General features: G+C 47.2%; 1 protein-coding gene across 4 annotated transcripts in view; it reads right to left on the bottom strand.

Annotated features, from left to right (window-relative positions):
• The window catches only part of LOC144768495 (protein MTSS 1-like), a 563,908-nt gene that overhangs the window by 254,660 nt on the left and 290,713 nt on the right, over positions 1–18,535 (bottom strand). For all 4 annotated transcript variants that reach the window (XM_078652201.1, XM_078652202.1, XM_078652203.1 and 1 more), the window contains exon 5: positions 2,449–2,540. In XM_078652201.1, the coding sequence (XP_078508327.1) occupies positions 2,449–2,540 (92 nt within the window). The remainder of the gene's footprint in view (positions 1–2,448; positions 2,541–18,535) is intronic.

Here is an 18,535-nt window from a genome sequence, read left to right as displayed (position 1 = left end):
ATACAGACATTAACACAACCTAGTAACTTACCCATACATTAACTGAGACACCTATAATCACTCACTTATACAGTCAGTCACACATCCACTGAATCATCCATACAGGAACTCATACACCACCTGATTCATCAATACACCTTGGTGTGTATATATATTTAACACTCAAACTTTTTGGAAACGCTCGGTCACCGGATGATGTAATCAGTGATGTCACTGACCATATCATGAGTGATGTAATATATGAGGTCATAAGCAGTGCACTGCCGTAGCAGGAGTTCTAATTATCTCTGCTAACTAGAACTGCTCAATTTCTCAGGTTTTATACGAGTGAAACCTGGCCCGAACTATAACATCTCTGTAATCTTTGTTTTTTCTGTGAAAATATTTATATAAACATACATATGTACAATTCCCTCCTATTCTCCCAACCCAAAGATCAGGTGCGGAAACTAATTTTACTGCTCACCATAATGCATTTAAAAAATGCTGGTATGACATGTTTCAGCCAGTCCTGGCCTTGATCACATACCATATATATCTAAATCACGAGACCTCTCACCCTGGTGGCAGCAGTGCACATACGAACATGGGCTTCATATTCAAATCGAAAAGTACTCCTTTTCTGGCGTCAAAAAGAAATCATGCGCACTCTAAAAATGCTTGCTTTGTTAATTCATCCAAAGTTTAGTCATGCAAATGGACCTTACAGCCACCATTGCGTTTAGGTGATCACGCCCTAAACTCACAACTGCATATTATTTTCAGGGAAGTATTGCTTTCTTAAGTATCAGAAATATTTTACATATCAAATAACGTGTGTCCTTGAAAAACAATTCCAAGGTCTAGTTTGGCTGTGGGGTTTTTGTGGGCTTTTTGGAGTGGCTGCACATGGTTAGCAGAGGAGTCAGGAAATGCACAGAAGAATTACTGATATAGAAATAAACTGGCGAGTTAAAGTTACACATGCTAAATGTGCAAACTGTATCTATATAATCGGGTTTAAACAAGCCCATGACATGTGAAGCAGACTTTGGGAAAAACAGGTCCACGATATCCGTCTTTTGTAATTTTGTCTGCTGCACTCCGTGACTGAATCAGTGCTGAATAAAAACATGCTATATAGAAACTCACACTATAAACGTTACATTACATATGCACTTATAACTGCATTACTACCCATGTTTATTTAATCATCTGAAAGTACTATCGTCCTATCAAATTAGCTCTGTTTTCGGGGCATAAACTGCGGGTCACATACTACGTTTGGCTAACCCCGTGACAGAAATGCTATAGTATCTGTTAATTAAAAAATATCAATAAAATACTTTGAAATCAAAAAAAAAGAAAAAGAAATGCACACACTAACATAGTGTTTGGAAATGGACAGATGTAGAGGTTTCCATAATTCACAGTTTTCAATAAAGTAAGGGCTGACATTTACAAACAGCCAAATTAAGAAAACCAATACCTGCAACACATGGCAACTAACCTGAGTATTTTTTATTTAGGTACAGTGGTTTTGGAAATCCTAAAACAGACTGATGTTGGTGTTTCAATTCTATATTGAGTTTTTCTCATTACGTTAACAAGAGTGGCACAATAAAGATCCACAAACCAATCGCCACACAGGGCAGACATATCAACAAAGTAAAGAAAAAACAATCCCACAATCCAACTCCAAGCAGGGCCGGACTGGCCGTAGTGAACACCGGGCATTTCCCGAGTGGGCCAGAGGGGTGGGGGCAGGTTTTGCAGCACAGGTGCAATATCGGCCCCCTGTGACAAAAGCGGAGCGGTGCATCTTGCTAGCACCCCCCTCCCCTCCCCCGAGGGCCAGTTGAGAAGCAATCTGCAACCGCTGGTTGCTGTTCCCAATCTGGCCTTGACTACAAGCCAGTTCTCCATAAAAGCAGATCATGAGTAAGAATTCAAAGGAGGGGGAAAAGACGCAATGAGGAGGGAGATTGGGGGGATAAAACACCCAAACAGGAAATATGAAGACTGCCCTATTCCTAACCTCCGAACAGACGGATGTTGGACATGTAAAGAACGCTCACTGTGTTTTGGAGAAAGGAAAAAACTGTCCATTTTGATATTTGTGACAAGTGGGTCAACCCAAACGCGTACACTGCCATACCATTATCATCAACATTGCATTTTAAAAAACACCCAAGTGGTGAAGGAGGTTTGAGTGGGGCATGTGCATTTATAAAAGGGGCATCTTTGGTGAAATGTGTCGTCTTTCCGAGGCTAATTTGAAACAAAGAGTGTGGCATCCACCATTTTGCTCTCCTGAAAATGTCTTCCCCCAAACTAGAACATTGCACCAGCAACATACGCCCAGTTGAGGCATCTGAAAAAACAGGCGAGCCAAGCAGAATCCAACTCAGGAAATATTTATTAAGACACCTTTTAGGAACTTGGGAGTTGTAAAAAGTAGCACGTTACCTTTAGCGTGATCCTTGTCCAGCTGGTTTGCTACTTTCTTCCATTCTTCAATTTTAATCTCCAAGGGATTTATTAAATTGTCTGCTAAGGCACTGAAAAACAAAAAAATAAGACTTCTTTAAGCACGTTCATACATAATCACCCACAAACAGAAGCAAGCAGATTAGGTAGAACTTGAACAGCAATCGGACAGTTAAGAGACGCAACATTGTCCCAGAAATTTGAGGACTTTTGTAAATTTCATCCGTGACTGAGCTGGGCATGAACAATATTGATGTTGCCTCTTGGCGCCCATGTCCTCCAGCTCCGTGAACGGCGCAGGCAGCATGACAGCAGCCCTCGTGCCCAGCATCACGAGGTCTTTAATGAGGAGTAACACTATGACGAGGGCTGAGGGGAGAAGAGTGTAGGGCTTCAAAGGGAGAAACATAATAATCAGGATATGGGGATTGTGTAAACATTACTGGGAAGGCCTCGCCCCGAGTATTGTGCTCTCACGGTGGCGCAGCAGTGTTGTGTCCAGCTCTGAAGCTTTCCCTAGAAAGTAAGGAAACGTACCTGCTAAGGAAGCAGGCCAGAGAGGCTGAAGGATTTCTGCAGGACCACGGCAGCACCAAATTTAAGTCACAGAGAGAAAGAGGATGTCAGCTCGGGAAAGGAAAAAACAAACCTGCGGACCCCCTCCTTCTCCCCAAGCTCAGCAGCAGCATCAGTGAAACACTCTCTTGTCCTTAAGCATCTTGGGGTTCTCATGAATGAATGTAAAGTGAATAAACAATGTACGGAGGCTATAGGAAAGATGGATGGTGCGGTGCGGAGGGACAAACACAATTTTTAGCAAAGACACTGTGTGTGCCTGTGCACATATCACAGGCACGGCCTCCTCTGGAGACCCGGTCCGAGCGCCCGCCACCTCTGGCCTTCGCCTGGATTGTCCTCCAGGTTCCAGCTCTCGTGGCCTCGTCGGCAGTGCTGTGTCCAGTATTAAAGGCATCCTCAGCCATTGTGTGTCCACTCCTGACTGCTGTCTCTAACGAGTCGTCTCCTGTTCTGCAGGTCATTTCTTACGTGTTGTGGCCAGCTAAGGAGATGTGTGAAAGATCTTTTTTTGTCAAACTCGCAAATCTGAACAAAGTGCACGTCTACAGGTTTTGTTTGTGGAAAATCAAGGACCAGCGTCATACAGTGGAGTGTGACATGTAAAAGGGAGGGGGCCCCTCAAAGATGTGCAGGTTGGGATACTCTAAATATGGATAGGAAACCCACCGCTGAAAGAGGCATAGGAAAGGAGCGGGGAAAGTGAGTGTTAAACAAGCCCGTTTAGTCCAAACACAGCGCTGCTCTCATCAGAGCAGCATCTTGGAAGGCAGGGCATGGACTCGTGCAAGCAACCATTATGGCGGTCGCGCCGATCCCCCGCATCGGTGGGATGCAGGTGTGCCACGCACAACAGTGACGCGGCGCCCTCGGCCTCCCCTTGATTCGTTGGCGGCCCGCGGGAACCGGAAGCACGTATTAGTGCTTCCTGTTCGCCTGCTCAGGCAAGCTGGTCGTGACCGGTGTTGCTCTACCCTACACTAGGTATAAGAAGGCTGGGGAGCAGAGAGGAAGGCCTCTCTTTTTTGCCGCTTCCCAGCTTGGGAACCACCCTCAATGGGTCCGGGCCTCCATCGGAGGCCCTTAACTATACTTTTTCCCCACCCACCATCCCCTAAGGCAGACATTTGGGGTGATTTATATGTTTTTTCCATTTCAGGAGGAATACTGTCTATTGTATAGAATTGTCGTAGTGTTGAAAGAAAGTGTTTTTCTTGATTAATCTTTGTCAGTTTTCAGGAGTACTTTCTATTCGAAGGAATGGTTGTAGTATCAAAATTAAAGTATTTTTTCTTATCTAATCTGTTTTCAAATTTCAGGTGTTATGTTTTGTTGTATTTTGTATCTAATCTGTTTTCAAATTTCAGGTGTTATATTTTGTCGTATTTTGTGAATGTTCCCTTGGTCAGGCGGTAAGGTCATGATTGGTGAGCATAGTTTACGGTCCTTAACCGGCATAACCATGGTCAAAATGGGGACGCCCGAGAGGGAGATAGAGGGTCTCTCATGGAACTCCAGGAGCAGTTACAGCACGTAGGCTGGAAGGGTGCAGGGGTAGGGAGGTCACGCTTCCAGTAGGCTGGTTGGCCACCCCGCACGAGTGAATGAATGAATGAATGAATACTCATTTCTATAGCGCGTGGTTACCCGGAGGCATCCCAGCGCTGCATGTGCTCAAGGACGCATAACTGCAGTGGTCCCCTTTTATGGAGTTGAATCATTAAGGGCGTACAGGGGGCCCGGTGGAGGTATCCATCCGGTAAGCTGGACCCCATGTACAAGGCCACTCTGGTTGGTGGTTGGAGGTTGGGATCTAGGTTGAACTTGACCTAGGGCCACCAGTCATTGGCCTTGCCTTAGGCTCTAACTAGGATACGCAGAAAGAGAATATCTTCATTGCTTAGCTTACAATAGGAACCAATATGTATTAGAAACATGTTAAGGTTAGCCAAATAACAGCTTGTGCCTATCAGTGTATTGGACTTTCTGCGTATTTTGTGTATAATGAAATAATAATAAAAAATGTTATGTTTGTTTATATTATGTAATAAAATACGGCTGGGGTTTACTACCCCGTATCCAAAGAAGTGTGGTGCTTGAATTGTTTGCCTTGTGGGTAAAAGGGGGTGGGGATGCCCTAGGGGAGCTAGGTGACTGCCCACCCCAAGGGTTGCGGGTGAAGAGGAGGGGGACTTTAGGCAAGTACCAGGGCATATTGATTGGCAGCTAGGAGTCTACACAGAGACAAAGGACCGGAACAGAAGAGCCATGAAAATGTGTCCAGCAGTGCAGCAGCAGGTAAGTGTTCTTTAAAAAATGTATTATATACCTCCTAGCCCCCACAACTCCAGCACCCCTCGCCCCACCACGTTATGAAGTGGACCACCTACTGGAAATGCTTCCCCCACTTTGCCTATAGTGCCTGCAGTCTCCCACATGCATGCAGGAGGAAAGGAGGCAAAGAAAAATAACGAGGGAAAGCAATACGCAGAGCGAGCTGAGAAAGGTTGTGCCGAGGGAGGAAACATTCAGGGAGTGAAAAGAGAAAGATGTGGCGGACAGGGGAGCAGTGAAAGAGTTTGGAACAGGACCAAGACAAGACAGAGGGTGAATGGAGGAAAGGGCAGACAGCTCCTGATTAGCAAACGCCTGTATTTCAAGACTTCGGGGATTTGACATAACTGCAAAGCTGCACCACATCTGAAGCACACATACACAATATATAGTCTGTTTCAAAGCCACTCTTGTATTTTTTTTTTAAACAAATTTTTATTGATTTTGTGCAAACATCTTACAGTCACGCTTCACATGTATCTCCCATCACCATGATGCTCATTAATGTAGCGTCTTAACATCCCCAACTAGTGAAGCCCTAAGAGCGGCGGCTCCTCCTGAGCTTTTCCAGTCTCGGCTCCCCAGCCAGGGGGGAGTCCAGGCGCTGCCCGAAACAGTGTATGGTACCCATTCCATCCTCCATCATATTTGGCACATGCATTCAATCCTCGCCGGCTGCTGGCTATGCGGCCTCGCATATCACATCCTCGACCAGTGCCCCCGTGCTCTCCACCCCTATGGTCCCCTCCTGGCTCGCCAGCACGTCGACCTCACCATCCCCAGCAACTTCTGACAGTGACTGTAGGTCCGCCACTGGCGCGCTCCATGCCCTGGCCGCATCTAGCGCTTTATCATTAGCGGCGCGCCTAGCTAATTGTAATCGAAGAGTCCCTTCACTAGTAGCCCATTGCTGGAAACACCCCCGCCACCTCAGGAAGCTGGGACCCCCCCTAGATTTCCAATGCAGTGTGAGCTCCCTCTTGGCCAGGATTAACCCCAGGTCGGAAAATTTACTGGTAATCTTCGTGGCTGGAGTATGTGGAAACCAGAGTAAGAGGCAGGCCCCCATGTCCGTGTCGATCTGGCGTCCCGTAACCTCATTCAAGCAAAACATAACTTCAGCCCAGTATGTGCCAAGCCCCGCGCATGACCAGAACATGTGCCCAAAATCAGCTCCCTCCGTATCGCAGCGAGGACCTACCGAATGCGCGCCTCCAAAGACCCATTGGATTGTGGCCGGTGTCCAATACGCCCTATGTAAAGTGAAGTATTGAACCAGTTGGAACCTAACATTGCGCGAGCCCTTCCAGGCCCTACGTACAAGCTGGGGCCAGGTCGTCTCCGGTATCCGCCGACCGATGTCTCCCTCCCAGCGCTCCCGCAACCTATCCAGGGGGGGTGGTCCATCTAGTGCCAGTCTCCGGTATAGGCAGGTGATAGCCTTATAAGGGCCAGCCGCCATCACAACGTACTGGCAGCCCAACGACGTGGGAGGTTCTACCAGCCCCATCTTCCAGCGTTTCTGAATCCCAGTCACTAGAGCCGCATGGAGCAAAAAGTCACCCCTCGGCAGATCGAAGGCCTCTTGCAGGTCGTGAAACGACAGCAGGGCACCATCCCTATACAAGTCCCCTATCATGTGGACCCCGCGATCCTCCCAGGTGGCCAGTGCCGACCAGTCCCCACCATGTGGGAGGGCAGTACACATGCCCAAGGGGATCTCCGGCGCATAAGGAATATGACATCCCGCCCGCTTTTGGCTACAAAGCCAGCATTGGCGAAGGGTGCGCTCCTCCAAAGTCAGCTGATCCAACCGAAGCCCCTGCTGGAGCAGGATGAAGGACAGGACATGTCGCTGTATAATCCGACCCTGCGGGCCGTCTGGGCCTCTAAACTCCCGCGCCACAGCCTGCGTGAGCCACTGTAGCTGCGCCGCCAGGTAATACCACTCAAAATCCGGTACCGCTAGGCCGCCTTCCTCCCGGGATCTAAGTAAGGTGTTCAAAGCTACACGCCTCCTGCCAGAGCCCCAGATAAACCCTATCACCATCGACCGCAGCTTCCGGAAAAAAGAGAGCGGGATCCACACCGGCAGCGTGCGAAAAAAATAAAGCAGGAGCGGAAGGGCCACCATCTTCAGCAGCGCTATTCGCCCTGCCACAGACAACGGGAGAGTGCGCCAAAACCCCACACTGCCTCTAATGCCCCTCAGGGCTCTGCCCACATTCCCTTCATATGCGAGTGGGTGTGATAAATGTAGACTCCGAGGTATGGCAGGCATTCTGATTCCCAGCGTATCAAAGCCACTCTTGTATAACATTTGGTGAAATATCTAGGTGGTCTATTGATATACAAATTAGTACATTGAATAAGCACCTGCTTCTCCAACATGCACTTGTTCTTCATGGGAGGAGAGGTTTTTTTTTTACGTGTTAGCTGCTTTCATCCCCTGTTCATGCACTCGCATTTAGGTAGTCATGACTATCGTTGAGCCTGCCATTTACAGGTGGAACTAGGTTGAGCCACTTCTTTTAACTCTTGTGCCAGTAGGACTACATAGCCGACGCTATTTGAGGTTCTTGTTCTCCTCCTTTTCTCTTTTTTTAGCTTTGGCCAATTGTGATACGACTGAGTGAACTAACGCCTCAAATTTTTAACGTGATTTGCGCCTTTGATTCCCTACAAATGTGGTTATTTGTTGAAATGTGGAGCCTTAAAGCACGTTAATGTTTATAAACTTATAACATTTTGAACCTCATGTAAAATTGTTTTTAAATTCTTTGCGAGATCATGGATTTGCATTGTATTATATGCACTTTTATGGTCTATTTCCAATTAAACGGAATAAAGATTTTGAATTGAGTTGAATTGACCTGCTCTGTCAAGAATCGAAAAGCAGGCCTCTGGCACATGTGTAAAGCCCGTTCCCAGTCTCCATTCTCTAAAAGATGGAAAATCTGGGACACAATCAAGTGGCATTTTCAATTTCTCAAATCTCCTTGAGTCTTGGATTGCAGCATCTTAATAGCAGAAAGGATCCTAGTAAATTGTTAAATTACGTGAAATGAATTTATATTGAGAAAAGCCTTACAAAATACAGACAGATTAAAGCAGCACCTTTGGAGCACTTAGCACCGGTGGGTTACAGCTCAAAATTACCATCGGCCACTTCTAAGATGTACAAGGCACAGATATCTTGCGGCAATGCAAAGCCTCGAGGTCTAAGCCAGATCACACCTAGTCAAGGATTTCTTCTCTTCTCACACCTTCATCCTCCCTGCTGCTCAGAGAGCTATGACCTTTGCTGTACACATTATTGTGACAGCTCTAAGCCTTGCTGAGCAATCCTGTCACCATGGCCCTTCAGATGAGCAGGTATGTCTTGCGAGTTTACACAAGGAAGACCACAACGTGCGGTTATAATGAGGCATGACATGTCTGACATTGGCCATTCAGGACAGTGTGCCACTGTTTACACTCCTTCTCTTGTAGTCCTTGCACTGGTTACCAGAGGCGGTGACAGTCTGCTGGTTTGAGCAAGATCACAAGGACAGCGTTGCTGGGTTTGAAAAAATGCTGGTGTCTTTAGAATTGAGCTTCCTGTCAGTCCCTGGACTGCTGGAGGCTATGGTTAATGTGCATATTATATAAGGGCAGAATGAAGTATGTACCATTTAAAGCGCAATTATGTATGAAGCCTATTAGCAACATTCAAACCATTATATACAATATGGACTTTTATATAGTGCTTCTTTTACAATTCTGTAGCACTGCAAAGAACTGGTGTTATCATTACGCTAGCCTATGTTGCGCAATCAGCCACAGAATGGTGAAAAGGTCTGAGACTCATCTGCCTGGGGTTCAGCCTCGACCTGCAGGTTACCATCCGATGTCAGCAGCGAGTGCTAAACGTGCTGAGCCACGGTACTTGATCACTACTATCAAACGTTTCTTCATACAATTTACACTGAAGGCCATGTACAGTGTACTGTTGAGAACAGCGTCCTTTACTTAACGACACATTTGTGAGTGATGAATGATGGCGGGCGGACCTGCATGAGAGAGCGCCTTATCTGCTAAGGTACTACACCAAGTGATAACATCGCACGGTTCATCTGATTCAATAACACTGTGCTGCTCATGGGATTGGATAACACTTCTCTGTTTATCTGATTTGATAACACCGCGCTGCTCATCTGATTCAACAACACCGCGCTCCTCATCTGATTCAACAACACTGCGCTCCTCATCTGATTCAACAACACCGCGCTCCTCATCTGATTCAACAACACCGCGCTCCTCATCTGATTCAACAACACCGCGCTCCTCATCTGATTCAACAACACCGCGCTGCTCATCTGTTCAATAGCACTGCGCTGCATCTGATTCGAGTGGTTTTCTGCCTGGGCGAGGCACAACTGGTCAAGAGTCACAAACATCCCTTCACTTCTATGAGATTATTTACTAGCGATAGGGCATGTTTAATAGCAAGTGCTCGCTTCAGACAATTTGGAGGATATTAGGCAGACTTTCTTATACATTTTCCCCTATTTCCCTAAAACTGGAAAGTCTCATTAACTACTGCAAGTATAGATGGGATTAACAGAAACAAAGGAAAACACTTTCAGGGTTGCCATTAACACATGTCAATGCATCAAGCAATCCTCCCTGAGAAACGAAGCCCTTGGGCACAGAAGCGGATTCCGGTCATTGGGTTTCTGCAATCGGGGATGAGGTATGGCTATTAAATGACAAGGTTCTGCCTTTTAATGAGATGGGTTCTCTAGAGTGTCTCTCAATGAGATCTAGAACCACCATCAAAAGCCGGTGGCATTCTCTTCAGTGACATCCAGAGTCGTTCAATGTTGGGCGACACCAAAATGGTAGCACTCTAATTGTTCAATGCAAAAGAATGTGCTTACTGAGGCCAACTACATAAAGCTATCCGCCCACCCCAACTCTTTCCTTTTGCTCTCTGTGTTTTTTTATCCAAAAGGATTGTTTTTTTATTAAGTACCGATCAGTAAGGAACTACAAGCACCAGAACCATCACATCTACCGCTCTGCAAAAGTGAACCCTGCCTCTTTAACAGCCTATATTAATTCAAGTAGGTGAAGGATACAGCTCTTAGGCTGACCTCCCACCAAGGACGCTTAAGAAACTGCAACTGGGGTTGAGCAGGGCCTCCATGTTCACTGCCAAGTAACATCACACAGTGATATTCAGCTACGTCATCACCACCCTGGACAGGCTGCCAGTTTCAACTAACATGTAGGTGAAAAATTCTGTGCTGTACGCCAAAGCGATCTTAGGACCCGGGCCACATGTATCACCAAAATAAGAAAATTAGATAATATAAGTGATTTTCTCAAACACTCTGGGGAAAACAGAAAAAGCAAATATATATTATGAGCGAGTTTCTCAAATATTATGGAAAAACAATCCCCGGCTTGTCCCTGGAAAACAGAAGAAGAAAGATGACGCTATACAACTGCGAGGTCCCTTACTCCACAAAGCTTCCGACAAACTCTTAGGGAGTAGGAAAAAAATGAGAAACACGTATATTATAGCTGCTCTCTCCTGAGGCAGTCGGACACTGTACTACACCTACTTGGACTGCAGACACCATTTCTAGTCTTCGGCAAAGGCTTTTCCATTCAACAAGCATCCTCAGGGGGCACTCGAACTATGCAGCAATGTTTTCACAATCCAAAAACATCTACAAACACCTAACCTGTTCACTTTTCTGGGATCTGGAAAAAATATTGCCCCTATAAAGACTGTTCGAAGAGAGTTAAGGACCATATTGGTGTAAGGAAGGCCAAAATACAAATCATCAGAAGAAATGACATTTATAAGTTAAAGGTACCTTATCCTTAGTGCCCACCCCAGAAATCCTGAGCAACTCAATAAGGGGTTATGCCCAAATCACCCTCCTATACATGAGCAAGGGACATCAAAGATGTATATAAAAAAACAAAGAAGTACAGAGGGATCAATTCAACATTTGTTTACATACAAGGTACAACTAATTACCCTGATGTTCTCAATCTTATTTACATATCCTGTATATCCATAGGTCAAAGAAACTTATATATGTGTCAAAGGACGGGGTAGGGCACAAATAAACATAAATATATATATATACACTTCATAAATATTGACGAAAGACAGAACACTCTTAATCACATTTAAATCACATTCATATCTATATTACAATACATAATACATCATATACACAACATATACAAAAATACATACAAAAATCAAATAATATATTCAAAAGAAATATACCCTTAATAGGAATAGACTATCACAGTGTACACTCCTGACTCAAAGTAATGCACTCAGAGGAAATCCAAATTGCGCCAGAAGTGGAACACCCCTAAATAATTATTTTGTAGGCGCTATACTCTTTTTAAACCAACTCAACACTTAAGGGACTCCTTGTCAGAAATTCTGACTCAACCTTAGCTCCCACCCCTGCAAACGCTTGTGGAAGATGCAAAAGTAAGGCGAATAAGAAGCTGAATAAGAACGGGCCTATAATGCTTTGTTTTATTGTGTGCTTAATTAGTTGCAGTGGGTCCGAAGGGATTCTTTTCTGTGTGGCTCTCCTGCTGTCATTTTGTGAAAGGGTCTGAGAATGAGAACGTCAGCAGTAGGGTAGAGGCTGCTCCTTATAGGGCTGATTATCACATTATTGTCAGCTGCATTGCTTTGTCAATGCTGCTGCTCCCTTAAAGGGGAAATGTCTTGATTAAAGATGACATTCAGATCATAAAGAGAATGTGTATTGGGATAACTTAAAAGTTGAAAAGGATGGTGAGGATCGGAGCAAAAGCATTACCTTAACTTCTAAATATGTATACGTAAACTACTCCAATAGCATACAAACCAACCATCCGATCACCAACCTACTAACTTAGACTGAAGGGATTTCGAAATGCTACCCATTTTTGTAAATAATAAAAAAGGTTTCACCCCCATGGAAGCCAGCTCTTCTTATAAATATTAACAGTGGAATACACAGTCAAAATGTGGTTTGCATAACCTCAGATCGCTGCTGGCAGGTGTTAAGAGGAAGCAAGCACCATCTCTTCTGCACAGTATCAAAAGGGAGACACATACTGTAGAGTAAAAACATTGTAAACATCTGAATGTTAAAAAATAAAACTCCATGATTGGCTGGATCAGTAGTGGGGTTCTTCGAAGGGATGTGCAGCGTTTATTTTGTTGCAAGCAAAGTTTAACAAAGTTCCAGAGTTTGCCATCAACGAAAGTTGCAAGAGTAGTACTTAGAGGTTTCCTGGTTTACCTTCGCCCGAGCTCATTTTTTTCAGCATCGTAAAACATTTTCATGCTAATCGACCCCAACCAAGATAGAAAATGTGTGCAAAACACTCTTCAGCGTTACCTTATGCGAAACTTTACTATGCAACATTGAAAATGTTAGCAGAACCCGTCTATGCGAGTTCACCTTTTGCAGAGTTTTCTATAAACAACGGCGTCGAGCACGAAAAAAACACAGACTTCTTCTGCAGAAGCATTTTGATAATGTTAAATAAGTATGTGTGCGGCAAACTGTCGAAAGAGTCGCATTTTCCAGGCAAAAGTAGGAATAAAAAATTGCAGTCTTCTGGAAATAGGGCACATTGTACCGCACTTCAGAAAGGCTGCAAATAAATTTTAAAAAACTGCACCCAACCTTATTCCTTAAATTAGCACTCCGAGATATCGCTGAATTTATGAAAAATCCAGATGGTGTGCGTTGGCCTAATGACTTGAAACAATAATACAAATATAATTACACGCTGAAGGACTCAAAGTTTCATTCCCTTAAATAGAAGCCGATTTTACTAGAACACAGCAAGTTTTATACTCTGAAAGTTGGCAGAGTTAAGGGAAGCTTTGAATCACAGAATGAAAATTAATTTTAAAGAAGGCATGCCGTTGCTCGCAGCGGGTGGAAACAAAGCGTGTCTAGTCTGGGGCATGAGTATTTTTACTTGAAAGTCCCTGGTCCTGGCTAGCTTTATTCCTCATACACTGCGGCTTAGACGGTCGGATGCCGAAAGTGGCCAAACACCGAAACCAGGGGCGGCCTTAGGAATGTGCAAGCTGTGCACCTGCACAGGGCCACCAAACCCCAAGGGCCACCACGCCAATATATATCTTAATATAATAATCCTCTGAGGATGGATACATATTTGTGTGGCGGCCCCTGGAAGGGATTTGGTGGCCTCCTGCTCTGTTCCACTTCCAAACACACTGACCACCCCCCCCCCGCCATCTTCACTGGCCTCCGCGCTCCGCCCCGCCAGGACCCGCTCTTCCGGGGCCCCCTACCTACGCTCCCTGCCCAGGGCCGCCATGAGCCTAGAGCCGCCCCTGCCGAAACCCTCTTCACGGGTGTTTTTACAGCCAAACATTACAGTTCAAAAGGTACTGCGTTTTAAAACTAATCTTGGTTGAAATGGAGACATCATCCTTATTTATTTCCATTTTGTAAACGTGGCTTATGGGTTGGACAATACGCATCTATCTCTGAAACAGTGGAACTTGGCACTATGCTCTACTGAACTGACATGGGATGACTGAAGAGGCCTTTACTATGTGTTCGAGCTGAGTTGAAAGCATCAGCAGGATGCTACCAGCCCCATCCCCTCAGGTTCGAATCCAATCCAGGATGGCATTTATTCACATCTATCTTGGTCAATGTTTAGGAAACATAACTAGTACATTTCATAAAAATCACATCAAATCCACCGCTAGGTAGCGTCAAAGCCAGCACAGCTCAAGATGCCTTGGGTGTTGTATGTAAATGTATACTTGTAAAGCGCACTGTTACTCCATCTCAGAGTGTCCTGGCGCTGTATACCGCTGGGGAACCCGTCCTGGCTTTCCCTGTGAGATGGTCCCTCCTGGGCACCCCCAAGGTGAAGCCAGGCATCCCCGGCGCTGATAGGGCCGTTGTGGAGATTAAGCAAGCTATTGCCCAGAGTTGCAGAGTGGGACCCATGGTTAGCTTAGGCACCTAGGCGAGAATTATCGAGTCTGCGGACATTGACCCAAGAACCTGCCGCGACGGGAATTGAACCCTGGTCTCGGGCCGACCTCCGCTTCTAACCAGTGAGCCACACTTCTCCACTAAAAGTACCTTTATTCAACTTACTGTAAAGACTTGCACAAATTATGTCAATTGTAGCTGCAATACATAGGTTTGTAGTGGGCGTGTGTGGAGAAAAGACCATTTATAGCACTTTAGCTCCTGTAGAATGTGCCTTACCTTCCAGGAAGGTTATGAACCACAAGGTTTAAAGGAGCATGCTAAACAAGACACCACCAGCCTTAGCCCGATAACTTAGATAGAAAACTTGTTCGCCTCTGACCTCCCATATGTTACAATAGATGGGGAGTAGGAAAAAGTAAACCCAGACACTGCAAATCCACCCTCAGCAACCACAGAGACGGTCTTAGATGAGGGCTAAGGCTGAGGGTGGGGAAAGAAGACAGAAATAACCTTTTCCTCACTCAGGGCCCAATTTGATCTTGTTCGGAAAGCATTCCGATGGAATCGGTTCCGGAATGCCTTCCGGACGACTCTGATCGGAGGAGTCCGACCGAGCGAGTACGATACATCCAGATTTGATTCGGTTGAGTCCCCATTCACTTCAACGGGAGCCTGTGTTCCGAACTAGACTATAGGCTCCCATTGAAGAAAGGGGTGGGTGGGGAAAATCCCATGGTGCCTGCCACACTGTGCATCGTTGGAAAGGGGGGGTCCCTTGGGTACCCCGGCAGGATGGATACGGAAGGTCCCGGGTGAAGCGGGGCCTACTACGGGCCCCCAAAGACAGATTCCGGCAGCCGATTTGTTCCATAGAAACCGATTGGGAATGGCTGTCCGAATCGGTCATCGTACTCGCTCGTTCGGAAACCGAGTCCAAAGAGATCTACGATTTGGCTCCGTTAGACGCGACCTCTCCAAATGCCTTTCGGAACAGATTCGGACAGCCTTTCCGGTTTCCAGGCATTGTACTTGGTCGTTCGGAAGTGTGTCAGATTCGGTCAGAAACAAGGGCTCAGGATCAGATTCAGCAAACCCGAATCAGATTATGAGCCCTTCTAAACTACATCGGAATCGACCCCTAAGATGAAAACCTGACAAGTATCAGAGATCAAAAAAGGAAGGCATTCTCACCACAACTTACCTTAATGTGATTGCAGACAGTAAAGGAAATTTTTTCTACTGGTAAAAAAAACTGCTGTACCTCTAGGCTCATAGTATGCAGGGGCACCAAGGTGTATGGCCTCAAGTGACTACCCGTCAGTGCCCTTACATACTTTCGTAAGGGCAATCTAAGTGTATGCACTGCACATTGCGGTGCCCACTCTGCCCCTTCGCAGAATTCTATAGGATTTTCATATTATTCCAGGGAAAGAAAATCCACCAATTCCATTCCCCTAACAGAGACTCTTCTGCCTTGAAGAAATGCTTTGTTACAAGTGAGGGGTCCAGGAAGTAACCTGACAAGACAAGCATTGGCAAAGTCATTAGGTCTAGCCTTTGGGCCCTACTGGCTTTGCCAGTGGTTTTTAGTCATGCTGCACAGTATCCCTTATGATGGGCAGGATGGCTAATAAGCAGGAGGGGAAAAAAAGCCTACATGGCCAGCTGCGTATTTTTTTAGGCACCTGCACCAAGCATATGCATGTCTACAAAAAGACGCAAGTGGTTTTTTTGTTGATAGAGCTGATTTGTATACGAAAACGAACAAAAAAGTAACAAGCATTGGAAATGCAATAGGTCTCGCAATAGAATAGTTAGACATTTTTCTTTTTGCAAATGGAAGAGTGGTGTTGCATGGATGAGTGGCGTTGCGTGGATGAGTGGCGTTGCGTGGATGAGTGGCGTGTGTGAGTGGCGTTGCGTGTGTGAGTGGCGTTGCGTGTGTGAGTGGCGTTGCGTATGTGAGTGGCGTAGCGTGTGTGAGTGGCGTAGCGTGTGTGAGTGGCGTTGCGTATGTGAGTGGCGTAGCGTGTGTGAGTGGCGTATCGCATTAGAAAAGTTGTAGTTATTGTTCTTGTAAATGACATAATTTATTTATTTTTGCGATGTTAAAATTGCTATATTGGTGGCTTTGTCATTTAGTGAGAGTGAGGGTGAGTGAGGTGTTGAGGGTGAGGGGTTGAGGGTGAGTGAGGGGGAGGCTGAGGGGATGAGGGTGAGTGAGGGTGAGGAGTTGAGGGAGGGTGAGGGTGAGTGAGGGTGAGGGTGAGTGAGGGTGAGGGGTTGAGGGAGGGTGAGGGGTTGAGGGTGAGTGAGGGTGAGGGAGGGTGAGTGAGGGTGAGTGAGGGAGGGTGGGTGAGGGTGGGTGAGGGTGAGGGGTTGAGGGTGAGTGAGGGTGAGGGTGATTGAGGGTGAGGAGTTGAGGGTGAGTGAGGGTGAGGGTGTGTGAGGGTGATTGAGGGCGGGTGAGGGTGAGGGGTTGAGGGTGAGTGAGGGTGACTGAGGGTGAGTGAGAGTGAGGGTGAGTGAGGTGTTGAGGGTGAGGGGTTAAGGGTGAGTGAGGGGGAGGCTGAGGGGATGAGGGTGAGTGAGGGTGAGGGGTTGAGGGAGGGTGAGGGTGAGTGAGGGTGAGGGTGAGTGAGGGTGAGGGGTTGAGGGTGAGTGAGGCTGAGGGTGAGTGAGGGTGAGTGAGGGTGAGTGAGGGTGAGGGTGAGTGAGGGTGAGTGAGGGTGAGGGTGAGTGAGGGTGAGGGTGAGTGAGGGTGAGTGAGTGTGAGGGTGATTGAGGGTGAGGGTGATTGAGGGTGAGTGAGGGTGAGTGAGGGTGAGTGAGGGTGAGTGAGGGTGAGTGAGGGTGAGTGAGTGAGGGTGAGGGTGATTGAGGGTGAGTCAGGGTGAGGGTGAGTGAGGGTGAGGGTGGGTGAGGGTGAGTGAGTGAGGGCGAGGGTGAGTGGGGGTGAGTGAGGGTGAGTGAGGGTGAGTGAGGGTGAGGGGTTGAGGGTAAGTGAGGGTGAGTGAGAGTGAGGGTGAGTGAGAGTGAGGGTGAGTGAGGGGTTGAGGGTGAACGGTTGAGGGTGAGTGAGGGTGAGGGTGAGGTGTTGAGGGTGAGGTGTTGAGGGTGAGTGAGTGTGAGGGCTTGAGGGTGAGTGAGGGTGAGGGTGAGTGAGGGTGAGGGGTTGAGGGTGAGTGAGTGTGAGGGTGGGTGAGGCTGAGGGGTTGAGGGTGAGTGAGAGTGAGGGTGAGTGAGGGGTTGAGGGTGAACGGTTGAGGGTGAGTGAGGGTGAGGGTGAGGTGTTGAGGTTGAGTGAGGGTGAGGGGTTGAGAGTGAGTGAGGGTGAGGCGTTGAAGGTGAGTGAGGGTGAGGGTGAGTGTGGGTGAGGGTGAGTGAGGGTGAGTGAGAGTGAGGGTGAGTGAGGGGTTGAGGGTGAACGGTTGAGGGTGAGTGAGGGTGAGGGTGAGGTGTTGAGGTTGAGTGAGGGTGAGGGGTTGAGAGTGAGTGAGGGTGAGGCGTTGAAGGTGAGTGAGGGTGAGGGTGAGTGTGGGTGAGGGTGAGTGAGGGTGAGTGAGTGAGGGTGAGTGAGGGTGAAGGTGAGTGAGGGTGAGGGGTTGAGGGTGAGTGAGGGTGAGGGGTTGAGGGTGAGTGAGGGTGAGGCGTTGAGGGTGAGTGAGGGTGAGGTGTTGAGGCTGAGTGAGGGTGAGGGTGATTGAGGGTAAGGGGTTGAGGGTGAGTGAGGATGAGGGTGAGGGTGAGGGGTTGAGGGTGAGTGAGGGTGAGGTGTTGAGGGTGAGTGAGGGTGTGGGTGAGGGTGAGTGAGGGTGAGGGTGAGTGAGGGTGAGTGAGGGTGAGTGAGGGTGGGGGGGTGAGTGAGGGTGAGTGAGTGTGAGTGAGGGTGAGTGAGGGTGAGGGGTTGAGGGTGGTTGAGGGGTTGAGGGTGAGTGAGGGTGAGGGGTTGAGGGTGAGAGGGTGAAGGTGAGGGTGAGTGAGGGTGAGGGTGAGGGGTTGAGTGTGAGTGAGGGTGAGGGTGATTGAGGGTGAGGGATTGAGGGTGAGTGAGGGTGAGGGTGAGTGAGGGTGAGGGTGATTGAGGGTGAGTGAGGGTGAGGGTGAGGGGTTGAGGGTGAGTGAGGGTGACTGAGGGTGAG

Source organism: Lissotriton helveticus, chromosome 7, assembly GCF_964261635.1.
Source record: "Lissotriton helveticus chromosome 7, aLisHel1.1, whole genome shotgun sequence".
Classification (NCBI taxonomy): domain Eukaryota; kingdom Metazoa; phylum Chordata; class Amphibia; order Caudata; family Salamandridae; genus Lissotriton; species Lissotriton helveticus.
This window is presented reverse-complemented; position numbering and strand designations above follow the sequence as displayed.